General features: G+C 44.5%; 1 protein-coding gene across 2 annotated transcripts in view; it reads right to left on the bottom strand.

Annotated features, from left to right (window-relative positions):
* Positions 1–1652: 1652 nt before the first annotated feature.
* LOC118399958 (adenosine receptor A1) overlaps positions 1653–21387 on the bottom strand; it is a 52530-nt gene continuing 32795 nt past the window's right edge. The window contains exons 1-2 of one of the 2 annotated variants that reach the window (XM_035796232.2): positions 7432–8048; positions 1653–3950 (exon numbers count right to left, since the gene is read on the bottom strand). In XM_035796232.2, coding sequence (XP_035652125.1) covers positions 3302–3950; positions 7432–7787 — 1005 coding nt within the window. In that variant the 5' untranslated portion in view covers positions 7788–8048 and the 3' untranslated portion in view covers positions 1653–3301. Of the gene's footprint in view, positions 3951–7431; positions 8049–21387 lie in introns of those variants that run through there. The other variant, XM_035796233.2, reaches the window with a different exon arrangement.

Here is a 21387-nt window from a genome sequence, read left to right as displayed (position 1 = left end):
ACTTTAATTACTTTTTCATTTTCAAGATAAGCAAACATAGGGATTGATATGCCAGCAACAAACGCTGACACTACACATCCAAGTATATCGGTCCAAATTATGAAAGACAAGAATTGTACTTTTGAATTCCGTAAAGTCCGTGTGGAAGAAGTGAAAAAAGTATTGTTAGCCAGTTTGAGTTGAAACACTATTGAAAGCAAGCTGGCAACATGCATCAAACATGTTTTCAGTTTTTTATATTTTTTTATATGAGCTAGCCAGCTAGCTAACAGGGATCAAATCTGTCTTCAGGTACAACGTTAGCTATCAAATCTTCCTCTCACATTATATGTCAGGGAGAGGCTATGTATTTAGCTTGTTGTACCACATTATAATAACCTAGTATCATAGCTACATAGCCTATCCCATAATGACATGTACATCAAATCAAATGTATTTATCACATGCTTCGTAATGTAGCTAGCTATAAACAAAACGTAGCTATTTACCAACAACACGCCAGTCTTAGATTTTGACGGTTGACAGCCCAAGTAGAAGAGGTCATCCATATCCTATCCATCTGCACAAGATTGTTGAACAAACTTATTGAAGCCCATTTTCATTCCTATTTTCAGAGGGAAATGTGCGTACATTACATCCACATGCAGACAACAAATGTTCATATGCCAGCTGGGGGGCAGACCACAACGTGTTGTTTCTGGGCAATTGGGCATCATTGGCAAAAGTGTAAATAATCCATACCCAATCCTCCAGTAAATTGTGACGAACTCACTTACAAAACTCTGTTTTGGACGAGCCTGACTTTATGACCAAAATTATCCAATTTACAGTCGGTAGTCGATTTTGACACTACAATTAATGTTTCTGACTCATATCTATGCAACATAAGCTGTTTAAAACCAGAGAAGTTGGTTCTAAGTGGCAATTGACCTTTACAGTTGTGTTGGTAGCTTTTATGGTTTTGCCGCTAGAGGTGGCAGAGGGAGAAGAATTATGAACTATTTCTAAAGTTGTGCTTGGCTTTCAGCGAGCACACTTTAATTACACAGTTTAGTTTATTGAGTAATTGACAATATTGGAGATTAGATGATTATTCAGAGTACATCTAATGGATTTCCATGCACACGTTCAGTTATAAACAAAAACAGGATTTCCAAACAGACAACAATTAATCACATTTCAAATATTTCTGTCAAAGCAAAGTGGCCTACTGACAAATCACAGCTTCTGGTGTGGTGATCCTCAGGTAATCATGAGGATGTTATACTGTCCAATAGGCATACAGTTCAATCATCTCCTCCCCTTCATCCTGGGCGAACAGGTATGTGGCAAAGTCGATCATAAACGGCTTAAGCTTATGCTCGTTTGACTCCCACCACGTTTTGTAGATAACCTCCCCAAACAGCACAAAGAGGAAGAAGATGACAAAGACAAGAAAGCAACGGTCCATGCAGTAGGTACTCTTCTCCTGGTTGGTCTTCCTGCGACATTTCTTTAAGACGTCCTCCATTGGGTGATTCTATGAATCACATCACCCTAAATCCTCTTAGGATTTCAAGATTTCAACATTCACAAAACTAAAGAGTAATGCAAAGTGTCTGGTGATTATAATTTTACAGCATCAATACTGCTAGAGTGTCCCTTCTGAATACTTGTATTTTGTGTGTGTGTGTGTGTGTGTGTGTGTGTGTGTGTGTGTGTGTGTGTGTGTGTGTGTGTGTGTGTGTGTGTGTGTGTGTGTGTGTGTGTGTGTGTGTGTGTGTGTGTGTGTGTGTGTGTGTGTGTGTGTGAACTAAACATGGAAAATTGGCTTTTGTCAATCAGGTCAGTCTCCTCTTTCACCGACAACATGAGTGACAGGAGCAAATTGCACAAGCCCTTGCCTCAGTGTCACCTCTCCCATGTCCTGTCATGAAGTCATTTGTCTGTGTGGACTGTCCATTTCTAACAGATCCATGCAGGATCTGAGCCCTCTCTTTATTTGAGTCCACCGCTTCACTCTCTGGGGTCAGGTGTTAACCCCCTTTGGGCTCAGGATTGATTGGTTTCTGCGGCGTGCTTTGCCAAGTGGTGGGATACCCACATTTCGCGTGCTCCTCAGTCAGAGATGTATTTGTACTTTGTGATAAAGATGATGTCGAAGTACATCATAAACAAGGACAGTGCATGCTTTCAGTATCTCTACATTTAGGAAACATTTGGAGGTAATATCAGAATCTCAAAAAATCTCGTACTCCGATAGCCATATAAAACAATGCTGATGATGCAGATTGTCAAGCAATTTAGCTATTGTGTAATTAGTAGGATGTGATTATTTATTAACTTTGAATGCAAATGCAATATCCCCAGACTCTCTTTCCAACCACCTACCCCTATGTGTATCAGTTATACGGAAGTGCCTTGTGAGGGTCAAGTTGATGAGGAAGCAGAACTGACAAAGGCTTGCATAAAGGTTGTATAAATCACACAGCCATAATGTACTGCATGTAATTAATTCACTCTAGATTTAAATCGGGCTCACTCAGATGCCCGGAGCCTTTTCCAACACCCTGTCAGTGTTATAAAAATTATGGCACAACCAAGCTCAGGAGAAAATACTACAGATCATTCTTCTCAAACAAAGCATTGTTGAACCTGTTCACCTGAAAACAGCATTCTTCTTTAGAATAATCTGTGGAGCTTGGTTTACAGAGAATTATCTTGATTTACATTTCCTTTGTGGACCGTGATGGACAATAGCTTGACTGTAAAACGGATATAGGCATATTGAGTGATCTTCCTGGGAAAGCATGGGATTTTACAGTAATACTGAACCAACTCTTGTAAATTGTTATTTTTGTTACAACGCCATTTGCCAAAACAGTTGGCAAGGTAACAGCACCCCACCCATACACATGCCACTAGCTTGGCACTAAAGTTGAAAGAGGATGAGTGTGTTACAGGCCAATTTGACAAGGATCTCGATATACAGCAAATTATTCAATATGCATTGCAGCTGGCATCAGTGAGTGAAATTACAGATATGGACTGGGCTAATTCTTATTTAAAGTCTTCCTTTTGCCTGGATTGTCTTTCCCAGGTGGGGCCTATATCAATTGTAAATTCATTTCGTTTCCATAATTCAGTGAAGCGCTCTTTGTTGGAGTTCATTCCAGTAATTGGGGGCGTCCACGTACTGTTTCCTGCATCCCAGATGTCTCTCACACGGTTGCGTAACACAAGTTTCCTCCTCATTGCACTATGGCTACTTCTTTAACACAACTATTCCGCAGGAAAAGCATAGAAACAATGAAGGTCATGGCTAAGGGTGGACTGGAGATTTATCAGACAAGGGTGGCGGGCTGGGCTGGTTGGGGCAGGGGCTGGTCTCCTTGTGTTTACACAGCATGCAGCGGCGGGCGATCTGGACTAGCGTGGCGCGGAACCGCTGTATCCGGAAGGCATAGACCAGCGGATTGAGGGCAGAGTTGACATGGGACATAAAGATGCCCACGTACATGGCGCTCTTGGGCATCCCACACTCCGGGCAGAAGAAAAGGATGCAGTTCATGACATGTAGGGGCAACCAGCATAGAGCGAATAGCAAGACGACGAGCGCCAGGGACTTGGCTAATTTTAGCTCCTTGTGCAAGTACTTGCTGGTGTCGCAGGTGGCCTCTGCACGCATGTTGAGCTGCTTCCGGATCACCCTGAAGATCTCAGCGTACAGCGCGATCATGATGGTCAGAGGAACCACCACCCAGCCGAAGAAGTTGAAGTAGACCATGTAGTCCATGCGCATGACCGTGGTAAATGTGCAAACTATTATGTCATCACTGGTGGTGCTGAGGTTACCATGTGTGTGCTCGTTGTGCCAGCCCAACATTGGCACCAGCCCGGTCAGGGCAGAGAGGAGCCAGCACAGGAACACTGCCACCCATGCCCTGTTCTGGGTCACGATGATGCTGTACCTGAAGGGGACCAGAGGAATGATCAAAGTCAGTTTGAAAAACTACACAGTCAAACATGGAACATGCAAAACAGTTGGAGATAAAGTTTCGCTTAGACTCCAGATAATCTCCAGTCAAATATATCTAGAAATATCTTCTCATAAGCCATCTGTGTGAAATGCTTGATAGATGCATTTTTAAAGTACATGTTATTATAAGTAGCAAAGCATGAGATGTTATGAATAACAATGATGTACAATCTCGGTTTATTGCATTATGAATTAAATTAATGTATGGACTGTCATACTGTTATACCCATTTGCTTCAGTGCCACTCAAGCTAACAGGGTGTCAAACGTATTCTGTGACAGAAGCACAATGCATTCATTTATGAATTGATGGTGATTTATAAAGAGTCACCAAATTTCCTGAGGACAAAGATATGGATTTTTTGGGATGCAAAATACTGAAAGCTAAGCAAATGTAAACATCTACATTTCTTTCCCGATTTTTTTATATTAAAAAAAAAAAATTATGTGAGAAAATAAAAGGTGGCACTATGAAACCAATACAATTTAAACCAAATGTATGATAATTTAATATTAAACAGCCAAATTAAGGAACCTTTCCCTTTAATAGTAAGTTCCCACTGGGCACAAACGCCAAATCAACATCTATTTCACATTGGTTCAATGTCATTTCATTGTAATGACATGGAAACAACGTTGATTCAACTAGTGTGTACCCAGTGGGATTGGTCCCCTGTCCACATGACAATACAAATAAATAAGACGCACCAGGAACTTTGCCAAAAATGCCAAACCAACCAGCCTTAAAAATCACTCCTTGGGACAGACAATAACATTTTAATATACTTAAAAGCTTTCAATGTCTGGCCCATTGATTTCTATTCAACTAAGCATAGATATATGGCTTTCCGCAGTCTGAGAGAAATTCTCCTCAGATACACTACATTACCAAAAGTATGCGGTTACCTGCTCGTCCAACATTTCATTCCAAAATCATGGGCATTAATATGGAGTTTGTCCCCCCTTTGCTGCTACAACAGCCTCCACTCTTCTGGGAAGGCTTTCCATTAGATGTTGGAACATTGCTGTGGGGACTTGCTTCCAATCAGCCACCAAAAGAGCAATGGTGAGGTCAGGCACTGATGTTGAGCGATTAAGCCTGGCTCGCAGTCGGCGTTCAAATTCATCCCAAAGGTGTTCGATGGGGTTGAGTCCTGCCACACCCATCTAGACAAACTATTTCTGTATGGACCTTGCTTTGTGCACGGGGCATTGCCATGCTGAAACCGGAAAGGGCCTTCCCCAAACTGAAGCACAAAATCGTCTAGAATGTCATTGTATGCTGTAGTGTTAAGATTTCCCTTCACTGGAACTAAGGGGCCTAGCCCGAACAATGAAACAATTGGGGCAGGTACCTGCATTGGGGCAGGTAGCATTCTTCTAGCATCCGCCAAACCCAGATTAACAATAACAGCACTTACAGTTGACTGGGACAGCTCTAGCAGGGCAGAAATTTTCCGAACTGACTTGTTGAAATGTTGATATCCTATGACGATGCCACGTTGAAAGTCACTGAGCTCTTCAGTAAGGCCATTCTACTGCCAATGTTTGTCGAAGGAGATTGCATGGCTGTGCGCTTGATTTTATACACAAGTCAGCAACGTGTGTGGCTGAAATAGCCAAATCCACTCATTTGAAGGGATGTCCACATACTTTTGTATATATAGTGCACATTGCTACCGCATACTCCCTTGGTATCCCTTGCACATCAATATGAAGAGGCCATTGAAAAAGTCCACTTATACAGCGCCTCATAAAGTAATCACACCCTTGAATCAATACATGTTAGAATACCCTTTGGCAGTGATTACAGCTGTGAGTCTTTCTGGTTATGTCTCTAAGAGCTTTGCACTCCTGGATTATACAATATTTGCACATTATTCTTTAAAAAATTCTTCAAGCTCTGTCAAGTTGGTTGTTGATCATTGCTAGACACACATTTTCAAAACTTCCTATAGATTTTCAAGATGATTTAAGTCAAATCTGTAACAAGGCCACTCAATAACATTAATGTCATCTTGGTAAGCAACTCCAGTGTATAGTTGGCCTTGTGTTTTAGGTTATTATCCTGCTGAAAGGTGAATTTGTCTCCGAGCATCTGCCGGAAAGCACACTGAACCAGGTTTTCCTTCAGGACTTTGCCTGTGCTTAGCTCTGTTCCGTTTATTTTTATCCCCCCAAAAACTTGCTAGTCCTTGTTGATGGCAAACATACCCATAACATGATGCAGCCACCACCATGCATGAAAATATGAAGAGTGGTACTCAGTGATGTGTTGTGTTGGATTTGCCCCAAATATAACACTTTGTATTCAGGACATAATGTACTTTTTTTGAACACATTTTTTGCAGTTTTACTTTACTTTATTGCAAACAGGATGCATGTTTTGTATTTGTTTTATTCTGTATAAGCTTCCGTCATCTGTACAGGCTTCCTTCATTTCACTCTGTCATTTAGATTAGTATTGTGTGGTAACTACAATGTTGTTTATCCATCCTCAGTTCTCTCCTATCGCAGTAACTGTTATAAAGTCCCCATTGGCCTCATGGTGAAACCCTTGAGCAACTGAGTTAGGAAAGACACCTGTAACTTTGTAGTCACTGGGCGTATTGATCCAACGTGTTATTACTAACTTCACTATGCTCAATGGGATATTAAATGTGTTTTTTTTCTTCTATTTTTAACCATCGACCAATAGGTGCCCTTCTTTGTGAAGCATTGGAAAACCTCCCTGGTCTTTGTAGTTGAATCTGTGTTTGAAATTCCCTGCTTGACTGAGGGACCTAACAGATGTGTGGGGTACAGAGATGAGGCAGTCATAAAAAATGATGTAAACACTATTATTGCACACAGAGTGCACACTATTATTGCACACAAACATATTATGTGACTTGTTAAGCACATTTTTACTCCTGAACTTGTTTAGGCGTGCCATAACAAAGGCAATGAATACTTAATGACCCAAGACATTTCAGCGTTTCGTTTTTAATTCATTTGTGAAAATGTACAAAAACATAATTCCACTTTGACATTATGCGGTATTGTGTGCGGGCCAGTGAAACAAAATCAAAACGTTAGCAATTTTAATTAAACATGTGGAAAAAGAAGTCGAGGGCTGTGAATACTTTCTGAAGGCACTCTAAGTTAATGTATAATTAGAATGAACAGAAAATGGTCCTCACTAGGAATACAGTAAAATCCGTTGCCCTCAAGCAAAATCCATCTCATTATGGACAATCCTCTATTAAAAGTTTAAAACCCAGAATACTCTGTAATTTCATGACAGGTGGTGCTACAGACCAGATAAATGTATTTCATGTGATGTATTTCAGTTAAGGTATGTTTTTTTGTCATGAATTTGGCAGTTGTTTTTCAATAAATAGCATGCAACCAGTGGCTATATAGTGAACTCACTTGATGGGAATCTTGACCCGGAGGTAGCGGTCAATGGCGATGGCCATTAGAGACAGGATGGAACCCTGGGTGATGATGAGGAGCAGACAGGAGAGGAAGAGGCAGGTGTAGAATTGAGTCTTCAGCCCCAGACTAATCACTATAGCCAGGGGAATGACCAGGGCTCCCACAGCGATGTCGGCCACTGCTAGAGACACGATGAAGCAGAACGTGGTGTCTCTCAGGGCGCGGTTTACACAAACCACCAGCACCACCAGCACGTTTCCCAGCACAGAGGCCAGGGCGATGGCTGTCTCCATGGAGATGTAAATCATGTCCACATGCTCCCGTGGTTGGATACCGGGAAAGGAAAACATTTTAAAAGTCCTCAGATCTCCGCTTGCCTTGCATCAGAATGGAAATGGTTTAAGAGGTTTTTCTTCAATTGGTCCTATGGATTCAACTAATTTCATTGTGTCCTCCTCCATTCTACGTGGTCCCTCTGAGTTGCTGCTGTTGAGAGAAGCGTGGGTTGTCGCTGATCTGGCATTGATTGAGTGGGCCCTATGTCAATGAGAGCATCTGGGGAGATGAATGTCCAGCGTCCTCTTCTAGCTCCACACTGACTGACTGACAGGCTGATCCCCTGCTTCTCTCCTCCACTCCTCCTCCTCCTCCTCACTTCCTCTCACTCTTGGAGAGAGGCTCTCTCTGAAACAAGGGAGGGGCCTCATTCTCTTTGCAGCAGTCTGCAGCACCACCACCTCCCATCACTCCTCTGGAACAGTAGCGAGCTCCCCACATACCATCATAAGTGTATGTGTGTGTGTGTGTGTGTGTGTGTGTGTGTGTGTGTGTGTGTGTGTGTGTGTGTGTGTGTGTGTGTGTGTGTGTGTGTGTGTGTGTGTGTGTGTGTGTGTGTGTGTGTGTGTGTGTGTGTGTGTGTGTGTGTGTGGGTGGGTGCGTACACGACGTGTGTGTTTGCGTGTGTGTGTTATAGAGGGGAGCTGTGACTATGGTCTGGCAGGTGGGTCTTATAAAACAAGCATTTGGGAGATTGCATGCTTTTCGTCAGGGCCACTCAAGCTAATAGGGTATCAAATAAAGTTGGAGGGCCAAGGTGCCATCTTAAGTTTTTAGTACTCTGTCACCTGAGATGCACTACAAATATGACCGTAACACTTTATTTTTTTATTTATTTAAAGTCAGTTAAGAACAAATTCTTATTTACAATGACGGCCTACCCCTGCCAAACCCGTATAACGCTGGGCCAATTGTGCGCCGCCCTATGGGACTCCCAATCACAGCCGGTTGTGATACAGCCTGGAATCAAACACGTGTCACCTCTATCACTGAGATGAAGTGCCTTAGACTGCTGCGCCACTCTGAGCCCACTTACCCAAGAAGATTTGTGAAGAACCAAACTAACAATCTGCCCCCCACGCATTTGTGCTAACCAAGACCGCTGTCATCCTCTCAAATAGCTTTGCATGAATTAATGGACCTTACACTGTGTCCAGATGTTCTGTAAGTGATGTGACGTTTTTACTTCCTGAATATGCACAAAGAGAATCTGTAGAAATATAGAACCTTAAATCCCCTGTAGATTAATGTTATACCCTGCATTTTTGCCTTTAGCCTTAAAGGTGAATTAATAAATTAATAAATCATATTTAGTGTGGCTGGAGTGCTTCCCAGTCTTAAGGCGAACCTACAATGCTGATATCGATTTCTCCTTAATCAGAAAGCATCAGTACACAAGCTACATGGGAGAAATTCGAATTATGTAATGTGCAAGTTATGATTTGTGGTTCTTCAGGAGCAGTCCATGGTTTAATTTCATACCCCAGCTAATTAACTTGTGAGAAAGATAAACTCAGCAAATAACAGAAACGTCCCTTTTTCAGGACTCTGTGTTTCAAAGATAAATCATACAAATTCAAATAATCGTCTTCATTGTAAAGGGTTTAAACCATGTTTGCCCATGCTTGTTCAATTAACCATAAACAATTAAGAACATGCACCTGTGGAACGGTCGTTAAGACACTAACAGCTTACAGACGGTAGGCAATTAAGGTCACAATTATGAAAATTTAGGACACTAAACAGGCCTTTCTACTGACTCTGGAAAACACCAAAAGAAAGATGCCCAGGGTCCCTGCTCATCTGCGTCAACGTGTCTTAGGCATGCTGCAAGGAGGCATGAGGACTGCAGATGTGGCCAGGGCAATAAACTGCAATGTCCGTACTGTGAGACGCCTAAGACAGCGATACAGTGAGCCAGGACATACAGCTGATCGTCCTCGCAGTGGCAGACCACGTGTAACAACACCTGCACATGATCTGTACATCCAAACATCACACCTACGGGACAGGTACAGGATGGCAACAGCAACTGCCCGAGATACACCAGGAACACACAATCCCTCCATCAGTGCTCAGACTGTCCTCAATAGGCTGAGAGAGGCTGGACTGAGGGCTTGTAGGGCAGGTCCTCACTAGAGATCACTGGCAACAACGTCGCCTATGGGCACAAACCCACCGTCACTGGACCAGACAGGACTGGCAAAAAGTTATCTTCTCTGTTGAGTCACGGTTTTGTCTCACCAGGGGTGATGGTTGGATTTGCGTTTATCGTTGAAGGAATGAGCGTTACACCAAGGCCTGTACTCTGAAGCAGGATAAATTTGGAGGTGGAAGGTCCATCATGGTCTGGGGCGGTGTGTCACAGCATCATCGAACTGAGCTTGTTGTCATTGCAGGCAATCTCAACGCTGTGCGTTACAGGGAAGACATCCCCCTCCCTCATGTGGTACCCTTCCTGCAGGCTCATACTGACATGACCCTCCAACATGACAATGCCACCAACCATACTGCTCGTTCTGTGCGTGATTTCCTGCAAGACAGGAATGTCAGTGTTCCGCCATGGCCAGCGAAGAGCCCGGATCTCAATCCCATTGAGCACGTCTGGGACCTGTTGGATCGGAGGGTGAGGGCTAGTGCCATTCCCCCCAGAAATGTCCGGGAACTTGCAGGTGCCTTAGTGGAAGAGAGGGTGTCACGTCCTGACCTTAGAGCTTTTTATGTCTCTATTTTGGTTTGGTCAGGGTGTGATTTGAGTGAGCATTCTATGTTCCCTTTTCTATGTTTTTGTATTTCTTTGTTTTGGCCGGGTATGGTTCTCAATCAGGGACAGCTGTCTATAGTTGTCTCTGATTGGGAACCATACTTAGGTAGCTTTTCCCACAGGGTTTTTGTGGGTAGTTGTTTTCTGTTTAGTGTTTGCGCCTTACAGGAGTGTTTCGGTTTCATTTATTCTCTTGTTATTTTGTATGAGTGTTCAGTTCAATAAACAAACATGAACACTTACCACGCTGCACTTTGGTCCGACTACGAAAACCGTTACAGAGGGGTAACATCTCACAGCAAGAACTGGCACATCTGGTGTAGCCCATGAAGAGGAGATGCACTGCAGTACTTAATGCAGCTGGTGGCCACACCAGATACTGACTGTTACTTTGATTTTGACCCCACCCCTTTGTTCAGGGACACTATTCCATTTCTGTTAGTCACATGTCTGTGGAACTTGTTCGGTTAATGTCTCAGTTGTTGAATCGTGTAATGTTCATATGAAATATTTACACATGTTAAGTTTGCTGAAATTTAAACGCAGTTGACAGTGAGAGGGCGTTTCTTTTTTTTGCTGAGTTTAGTACGTTTTGAATGGTACATTAGTGCTTAACACTACCTACTCCGTTGTTATTCTATATCGGCAGGCAGATGAACAGCAGGCAGATTTATGCTCATACAACACACATTTTCTTCCTTTTCATCATCTTTTTATGTGATTTTTCAAAACTTGAACTTCACACAGGCTAACAGCCCGCCAGTTGTACTTCAAGCCTCATTCTGTATATTCGCTCCATCAACTTGAACATTCTGGACCAGCGCTTTGCTAGAATAGTCATGGAGCTAGAAAAGGGACACACAATTAAAACATTCACATATTGAGATATCATATGCATGGGAATTAATTGGAGTGGAATAGCAGAATTTTGATAACTGCCAGCAAGCCGTAGCCTCGTACGAACCATTCTGATCTCCCAAGCTTAATGTGAGCTCGGGAGATCAGGATGGTGTATTTGAGGTTAAGCAAGCCTGTAGACAAAAACATTTAATTAACCTAAAACATAGTTCTCTCAATAAGGCAATGTTCATCTCTGAATCAGAAAATCTTGGCAGTTGGCAGCCACTTCAAAAGATGCAGTAATGAAGCAATCTCTGTGATGGCCCCTCTCAATCCATTAAGGAGAGTAGAGGTTTCAACGTCTGCTGTAAACACATTCATTTTATACTCTCTTTTTTGGAGGAAACCGATGACTCTGGACTTTTTGGGGGATCATTGCCTCTGACCTCAGACTGTGCGCTGTGCGTTAGCGTGTTGGTGAGCAGACACAGAAGTAAATCACTTGTCTTGGAGATGGTATCACCTTTCCCATGTGCTGTATGACATCTGCAGAGAGGGTCCCAGGCAATGTCCCCTGTAATTTCCTGAGGCACTGAGCACATTTTGTATAATTTGAGCGGACACTTGAAAGTTGTGAGAATTCTGTGCAACTTCCAACGCACATTTACAGGGAACACTGAGGCTGTACCCCTACCGTTTTTGACAATAGCCAATAGCCTATTGTGGCTATTTCAAATCAAATTCAAATCAAATTTATTTATATAGCCCTTCGTACATCAGCTGATATCTCAAAGTGCTGTACAGAAACCCAGCCTAAAACCCCAGACAGCAAGCAATGCAGGTGTAGAAGCACGGTGGCTAGGAAAAACTCCCTAGAAAGGTAAAAACCTAGGAAGAAACCTAGAGAGGAACCTGGCTATGTGGGGTGGCCAGTCCTCTTCTGGCTGTGCCGGGTGGAGATTATAACCGAACATGGCCAAGATGTTCAAATGTTCATAAATGACCAGCATGGTCGAATAATAACAAGGCAGAACAGTTGAAACTGGAGCAGCAGCACAGTCAGGTGGACCGGGGACAGCAAGGAGTCATCATGTCAGGTAGTCCTGGGGCACGGTCCTAGGGCTCAGGTCCTCCGAGAGAGAGAAAGAAAGAGAAAATTAGAGAGAGCATATGTGGGGTGGCCCGTCCTCTTCTGGCTGTGCCGGGTGGAGATTATAACATAACATGGCCAAGATGTTCAAATGTTCATAAATGACCCGCATGGTCGAATAATAGTAAGGCAGAACAGTTGAAACTGGAGCAGCAGCATGGCCAGGTGGACTGGGGACAGCAAGGAGTCATCATGTCAGGTAGTCCTGGGGCATGGTCCTAGGGCTCAGGTCCTCCGAGAGAGAGAAAGAAAGAAGGAGAGAATTAGAGAACGCACACTTAGATTCACACAGGACACCGAATAGGACAGGAGAAGTACTCCAGATATAACAAACTGACCCTAGCCCCCCAACACAAACTACTGCAGCATAAATACTGGAGGCTGAGACAGGAGGGGACAGGAGACACTGTGGCCCCATCCGAGGACACCCCGGGACAGGGCCAAACAGGAAGGATATAACCCCACCCACTTTGCCAAAGCACAGCCCCCACACCACTAGAGGGATATCTTCAACCACCAACTTACCATCCTGAGACAAGGCTGAGTATAGCCCACAAAGATCTCCGCCAAGGCACAGCCCAAGTGGGGGGGGGGGGGCAACCCAGACAGGATGACCACAACAGTGAATCAACCCACTCAGGTGACGCACCCCCTGCAGGGACGGCATGAGGGAGCCCCAGTAAGCCAGTGACTCAGCCCCTGTAATAGGGTTAGAGGCAGAGAATCCCAGTGGAATGAGGGGAACCGGCCAGGCAGAGACAGCAAGGGCGGTTCGTTGCTCCAGAGCCTTTCCGTTCACCTTCCCACTCCTGGGCCAGACTACAGTCAATCATATGACCCACTGAAGAGATGAGTCTTCAGTAAAGACTTAAAGGTTGAGACCGAGTTTGCTTCTCTGACATGGGTAGGCAGACCGTTCCATATTAATGGAGCTCTATAGGAGAAAGCCCTGCCTCCAGCTGTTTGCTTAGAAATTCTAGGGACAATTAGGAGGCCTGAGTCTTGTGACCGTAGCGTATGTGTAGGTATGTACGGCAGGACCAAATCAGAGAGATAGGTAGGAGCAAGCCCATGTAATGCTTTGTAGGTTAGCAGTAAAACCTTAAAATCAGCCCTTGCTTTGACAGGAAGCCAGTGTAGAGAGGCTAGCACTGGAGTAATATGATCAAATTTTTTGGTTCTAGTCAGGATTCTAGCAGCCGTATTTAGCACTAACTGAAGTTTATTTAGTGCTTTATCCGGGTAGCCGGAAAGTAGAGCATTGCAGTAGTCTAACCTAGAAGTGACAAAAGCATGGATTAATTTTTCTGCATCATTTTTGGACAGAAAGTTTCTGATTTTTGCAATATAACGTAGATGGAACAAAGCTGTCCTCGAAATGGTCTTGATATGTTCTTCAAAAGAGAGAGTAGGGTCCAGAGTAACGCCGAGGTCCTTCACAGTTTTATTTGAGACGACTGTACAACCATTAAGATTAATTGTCAGATTCAACAGAAGATCTCTTTGTTTCTTGGGACCTAGAACAAGCATATCTGTTTTGTCCGAGTGTAATAGTAGAAAGTTTGCAGCCATCCACTTCCTTATGTCTGAAACACATTCTTCTAGCGAGGGCAATTTTGGGGCTTCACCATGTTTCATTGAAATGTACAGCTGTGTGTCATCCACATAGCAGTGAAAGTTAACATTATGTTTTCGAATAACATCCCCAAGAGGTAAAATGTATAGTGAAAACAATAGTGGTCCTAAAACGGAACCTTGAGGAACAGAGAAATTTACAGTTGACTTGTCAGAGGACAAATCATTCACAGAGACAAACTGATATCTTTCCGACAGATAAGATCTGACCCAGGCCAGAACATGTCCGTGTAGACCAATTTGGGTTTCCAATCTCTCCAAAAGAATGTGGTGATCGATGGTATCAAAAGCAGCACTAAGGTCTAGGAGCACGAGGACAGTTGCAGAGCCTCGGTCCGATGCCATTAAAATGTCATTTACCACCTTCACAAGTGCCGTCTCAGTGCTATGATGGGGTCTAAAACCAGACTGAAGCATTTCGTATACATTATTTGTCTTCAGGAAAGCAGTGAGTTGCTGCGCAACAGCCTTCTCTAAAATTTTTGAGAGGAATGGAAGATTCGATATAGCCCATAATGTAGGCCTACCAACAAAACCAATGGAGCAAATCACATAACATTTTCACATGGAAATAGCTTTGATTTCTATGATATAGCCTACAGTATATGTGGTGTTCAATGCAGGCCTACATTGCATGTGACTTTTTTACATTATGAAGGGCTTGATATTATCTATTTTAACTTGGTCTGTAACACCATTGGCCAAATAGCTGACTATAAATTGCATTGTATTGTGTTGTATGATGCAAGAAAACACTTTACAAAATCAAATGTATTATTATTACCATACAGAAAATTAGACCGTGTAAACTACCCCTCTGCATATTCAAGCCTGTCTCAAAATACAACACTGACCATTTACATAAGACGTAAATACGCGTTTTACTTCATTGGCTATTCAAAAGACAGCTTGAAATGTGGCCTACTTGTTTTGTGCTCTTGTAGGAAGCAGTAACTCCCCATTGCTGACCTATACTTATATATAACTGGGCTAATAACTCGATAACTAGGAAATAATATCAATAAATATGAACACGCTCGGCTCTGCGCTCTAATCTGATCTGAAAAGCATTCACTCGCGGGGGATCAAAATACTGCTTGTGAGCTACCAACGCCAATAGAACTGCACTCTGGCTCTGCCTACAACAAAATCACAGACTCAATCTTGCGAAATGAGATTTGTTTTGGTTTGTTGCATTGAAAAGGGGTTGATATAATGTAGATTCGATTACAGAAAAAAAACGTGAATCTAAACAATGCAAACTAATGGGACAAACTCAGTGAAGTTCAATCTCTTGCGTCTCCGCATGGCACGGCATTTCTTCTGCTACACAGTCCTGGAGGAGATGCATGCGCGCAATTTAGAGGGAACATTGGTCTCATTGGTCTCTATGATAGAGTGATAATCGTAACGTAGCAACAGTGAACTTTGATGTAAGGGTTGGTAAAGGTATAGTGACAAGCTTTTATTGTGTATAATTATGTGATACTCCCCGAATGCTTCCAGGGTATTATCCCTTTTATACAACAGGTTACCAACATATTCAAATAATGTTTTGACATATTTTACTTAAAAACGTTATTTTTATTAATTTATTCATACTATGTCATCCTTCCACAAAATATAGTCAATAACAATAGGGCTATTTACAGGGGGTAGCGGTATAGCTAAATAACAATAGGGCTATTTACAGGGGGTAGTGGTACAGATTCAATGTACTGGTTAGTCGAGATAATTGAGGTAATATGTACATGTAGGTAGAGTTAAAGTGACTATGCATAGATAATAAACAGAGAATAGGAGCCGGGTAAAAGAGGGGAGGGGCAATGCAAATAGTCTGGTTAGCCATTTTATTAGCTGTTCAGGAGTTTTATGGCTTCGGGGTAGATGCTGTCGAGAAGCCTTTTGGACATAGACTTGGCACTCCGGTACCGCTTGCCGTGTGGTAGCAGAGAGAACAGTCTATGACTAGTGTGGCTTTGACAATTTTTACGACCTTCCTCTGACACCGCCTGATATAGAGGTCCTGGATGGCAGGAAGCTTGGACCCAGTGATGTACTGGGCCGTACGCACTACCCTTTGTAGTGCCTTGCGGTCGGAGGCTGAGCAGTAGCCATACCAGGCAGTGTAGCAACCGGTCAGGATGCTCTCCATGGTGCAGCTGTATAACCTTTTGAAGATCTGAGGACCCATGCCAAATCATTTCAGTTTAGCAATGGCGCCGGAGAAGAAGGAAGACGTTTTACATGTCCCCAACCGATTATGTTTTTTGTTTGTTCATTTGCATTTCTTGTCATTTATTTTTGTACTTATTTTGTACACAATCTTATTTTATGACCGATAATATCTTCTTGACATCGGGCCTGTGATTACTCACCACGGACTGGCAGAATCCTTTTTTTCATTTAACAAGACTGGCGCAAACGATATACTGCTTTTTCGGGAACAGGCCCAGATCACTGGGATTTGCGTGAAGAGGAGGCGGAGAAAAGGGGGCCAGAGGGCGGTCTGCCTTATTAAAATTCATAGGCAAATAAACCCCCACTTCCTTCCATTCTGCTAGTAAACGTGCAGTCTTTGGAGAATAAAATCGATGACCTACGTTCAAGATTAAACTACCAACGGGACATTCAAAACTGTAATATCATATGCTTCACGGAGCCTCTATATTAGGCGGTGTCAGAGGAAGGTCCAAAAAATTGTCAAAGGCTCCAGCCACCCTAGCCATAGACTGTTCTCTCTGCTACAGCATGGCAAGCGGTACCAGAGCGCCAAGTTGAGGTCCAAAAGGCAGCTTCTACCCCCAAGCCATAAGATTCCTGAACAGGTAATCAAATGGCTACCCAGACCCCTCTTACGCTGCTGCTACTCTCTGTTTATAATCTATGCATAGTCATTTCAACTCTACCTACATGTACATATTACCTCAATTACCTTGACTAACTGGTGCCCCCGCACATTGACTCTGTACCGGTGCCCCCTGTATATAGCCTCGCTTGTTATTTTACTGCTGCTGTTTAATTATTTGTTACTTTTATTTTCTATTTTTTCTTATTTATTTTTTACTTAAAACTTATTTTTATTTATTTGTTCTTAACTTCTTAAAGCATTGTTGGTTAAGGACTTGTAAGTTGCATGGCACTTGCAACCGCAGGATTTTGACCTCAATTCCCTGCGGGACCACCCATACAAAAAAAAAACTTTTTCACCTTTGGAGTGGAGATGCTTTAGAGAAAGTTTTGCTAAATGGTATATTATCTACAGTAGACCTCTAGTGAAAAGGCACCAGACTTCTGACTTCTGGGTACATTTTGCGACAGAAAACAACTGGCCAGTGATTACACCTCTGAGACTGTATCACTATGAATATCTGTCATGAATTAGATTAGTACCATGCAGATATCCGTCAGGTTCCTCTGGGATTATGTGACTGTGGTGAGGTGGTCCTATTACCGGTTCACCAAATGAGTGCAATGTTCTCCACATCCTCACCAAACATCCTATTCTAGAGATGATGGATGCCTCGAATTACCCATTAGTGCTAATGCAGCTCTGAAGCTACAGTACAGAGCACTTTCTATCTTATCAAGACTGATGTAATGCACATCCACACAACGAAGATGGTCGTAGCCTGGATGAATGTGTTTCAATGGTGAAACATAAAGCACAATGAGTCACCAGATATTGTTGTTTTGCTCTGGGGGAACCAGCAATAAAACAATGGCATTGAAAGCCAAAATACCAATAGCATCTCAGAAGGCTAGGAGGAGCACAAGCTGCTCATGCATTATCGCCCACACAACAACTTCAGTTATGGGCTGGGGCTTATTTGACAGACTAGACTAGACAAAGGAAAATCACTCTGTCAGTGTTATATTTAATTTAAAAGCTTGTCTACAAGCTAGAAAGAAATCAATATTAAACAAAGACAAATAACCAAGCCACTGGTAAGCATGCTATCTAATTTATTTTTCTGTTTGTATGAGTGTTTCATCTCTTATAGTGGTTCTTGTGTTTGTAATAATGTGTTTGTTTGTTTTGGTTGCGTGTCCATTTTTTGGTTGTCATTTCTGCTTTCATAAATTAAGTAGAATTTAAGGATAACTCAGCAATGTGTCCTTCAGGAGAAGTGAAAGTGTTGATTCCCTTGTTATACCCCCCAGGGATTGTGGGTATATACTTTTGACATCTGTACTGGAACATTGTGGAATATTATCCAACAACAACCTGTAACGGCGTTCGTCTGTAGAAAGAGAGTCGGACCAAAATGCGGCGTGGTGGTTACTCATGTTCTTTAATGAAAGTGAACGAGACATGAAATAACTTATAATATTACAAAACAACAAACGGAACGAGAAAACCTATACAGCCTGTCTGGTGAACAACTACACAGAGACAGGAACAATCACCCACGAAAACACTCACAGAATATGGCTGCCTAAATATGGTTCCCAATCAGAGACAACGATAAATCACCTGACTCTGATTGAGAACCGCCTCAGGCAGCCATAGACTAATTAGTCACCCCACAAAACCCCATGACAAAAAACACACCACAATAACCCATGTCACACCCTGGCCTGACCAAGTAAAGAAAGAAAACACAAAATACGAAGACCAAGGCGTGACAGAACCCCCCCCTAAGGTGCGGACTCCCGGACGCACCTCAAAACCATAGGGAGGGTCCGGGTGGGCGTCTGTCCATGGTGGAGGCTCCGGCTCGGGACGTGGACCCCACTCCATAAATGTCTTAGTTCCTCCCCTTCGCGTCCTGGGATAGTCCACCCTCGCCCCCGACCATGGCCTAGTAGTCCTCACCCAGAACCCCACTGGACTGAGGGGCAGCTTGTGACTGAGGGGCAGCTCGGGACTGAGGGGCAGCTCGGGACTGAGGCAGCTCGGGACTGAGGGGTAGCTCGGGACTGAGGGGTAGCTCGGGACTGAGGGGTAGCTCGGGACTGAGGGGAAGCTCGGGACTGAGGGAAACTCGGGACTGAGGGAAACTCGGGACTGAGGGGCAGCTCAGCACTGAGGGAAAGCCCAGCACTGAGGGAAAGCCCAGCACTGAGGGAAAGCCCAGCACTCAGGGAAAGCCCAGCACTGAGAGAAAGCTCAGCACTGAGAGGAAGCTCAGCACTGAGAGGAAGCTCAGGCAGGTAGTTGGCTCCGGCAGATCCTGGCTGGCTGGCGGATCTGGAAGAGTCTGGTTGACTGGCAGATCTGGAAGAGTCTGGTTGACTGGCAGATCTGGAAGAGTCTGGTTGACTGGCAGATCTGGAAGAGTCTGGTTGACTGGCAGATCTGGAATAATCTGGTTGACTGGCAGATCTGGAATAATCTGGTTGACTGGCAGGTCTGGAAGATCATGGCTGACTGGCGGATCTAGCTGCTCTGGCTGCTCCATGCAGACTGGCAGCTCTGGCTGCTCCATGCAGACTGGTAGCTCTGGCTGCTCCATGTAGACTGGCAGCTCTGGCTGCTCCATGCAGACTGGCAGCTCTGGCTGCTCCATGCAGACTGGCAGCTCTGGCTGCTCCATGCAGACTGACAGCTCTGGCTGCTCCATGCAGACTGACATCTCTGGCTGCTCTATGCAGGCTGACAGCTCAGGCTGCTCCATGCAGGCTGACAGCTCAGGCTGCGCTGAACAGGCAGGAGGCTCCGGCAGCGCTGTAGAGGAGGAAGGTTCTGGCTGCGCTAAACAGGCGGGAGACTCCGGCGGCGCTAAACATGTGGGAGACTCCGACAGCACTGGAGAGGAGAAAGGCTCCGACAGTGCTGAACAGGCGAGAGACTCCAGCAGCGCTGTAGAGGAGGAAGGCTCTGGAAGCGCTGAACAGGCGGGAGACTCCGGCAGCGCTGGAGAGGCGAGGCGCACTGTAGGCCTGATGCATGGTGCTGGCACAGGTGGAACTGGATAGAGAACACGCACAGGAAGCCTGGTGCGGGGAGCTGCCACCGGAGGACTGGTGTGTGGAGGTGGCACTGGATAGACCGGACCGTGCAGGCGCACTGGAGCTCTTGAGCACCGAGCCTGCCCAACCTTACCTGGCTCGATGCCCACTCTAGCCCGGCCAATACGAAGAGTTGGTATGTACCGCACCGGGCTATGCACCCGCACTGGAGACACTGTGCGCTCCATAGCATAACACGGTGCCTGCCCGGTCTCTCTAGCCCCCCAGTAAGCACAGGGAGTTTGCGCAGGTCTCCTACCTGGCATAGCCATACTCCCTGTAAGCCCCTCCCCCCAATACATTTTTGGGGCTGACTCTCAGGCTTCCATCCGCTTCGTCGTGCTGCCTCTTCATACCAGCACCTCTCCGCTTTCACCGCCTCCAGTTCTTCTTTGGGGCGTCGATATTCACCAGGCTGTGCCCAGGGTCCTTTTCCGTCCAATATCTCCTCCCAAGTCCAGAAGTCCTTTGATCGCTGCTCCTCACGATTAACGGGGGGAGTTGGCTCAGGTCTGAACCCTGACTCTGCCACACTCTCCCTGAGCCCCCCCCCAAAACATTTTTGGGGCTTACTTTCGGGTTTCCTTGCCAACCGTGTTCCTTCGTAACGTCGGCTCCTCTCTCCGGCTGCCTCTGCTCTCCTAAGTGCTTCCACCTGTTCCCATGGGAGGCGATCTCTTCCAGCCAGTATCTCCTCCCAAGTGTAACAACCCTTGCCATCCAAAACGTCTTCCCATGTCCATTCCTCCTTTCGCTGCTTCTGCTCTCGCTGTTGCCTGTTACCACGCCGCTCGGTCCGGGTGTGGTGGGTGATTCTGTAACGGCGTTCGTCTGTCGAAAGAGAGTCGGACCAAAATGCGGCATGGTAGTTACTCATGTTCTTTAATGAAAGTGAACGAGACATGAAATAACTTATAATATTACAAAACAACAAACGGAACGAGAAAACCTATACAGCCTGTCTGGTGAACAACTACACAGAGACAGGAACAATCACCCACGAAAACACTCACAGAATATGGCTGCCTAAATATGGTTCCCAATCAGAGACAACGATAAATCACCTGACTCTGATTGAGAACCGCCTCAGGCAGCCATAGACTAATTAGTCACCCCACAAAACCCCGAGACAAAAAACACACCACAATAACCCATGTCACACCCTGGCCTGACCAAATAAAGAAAGAAAACACAAAATACTAAGACCAAGGCGTGACACAACCCACATCCCTGGTCACTGTCACTCAACTGGATCAAATGGAATATAACC

The sequence above is a fragment of the Oncorhynchus keta genome, chromosome 21 (assembly GCF_023373465.1).
Source record: "Oncorhynchus keta strain PuntledgeMale-10-30-2019 chromosome 21, Oket_V2, whole genome shotgun sequence".
Lineage (NCBI taxonomy): Eukaryota > Metazoa > Chordata > Actinopteri > Salmoniformes > Salmonidae > Oncorhynchus > Oncorhynchus keta.
Note: the sequence above shows the minus strand (reverse complement) of the source record. Positions and strands in the feature narration are given on the sequence as shown.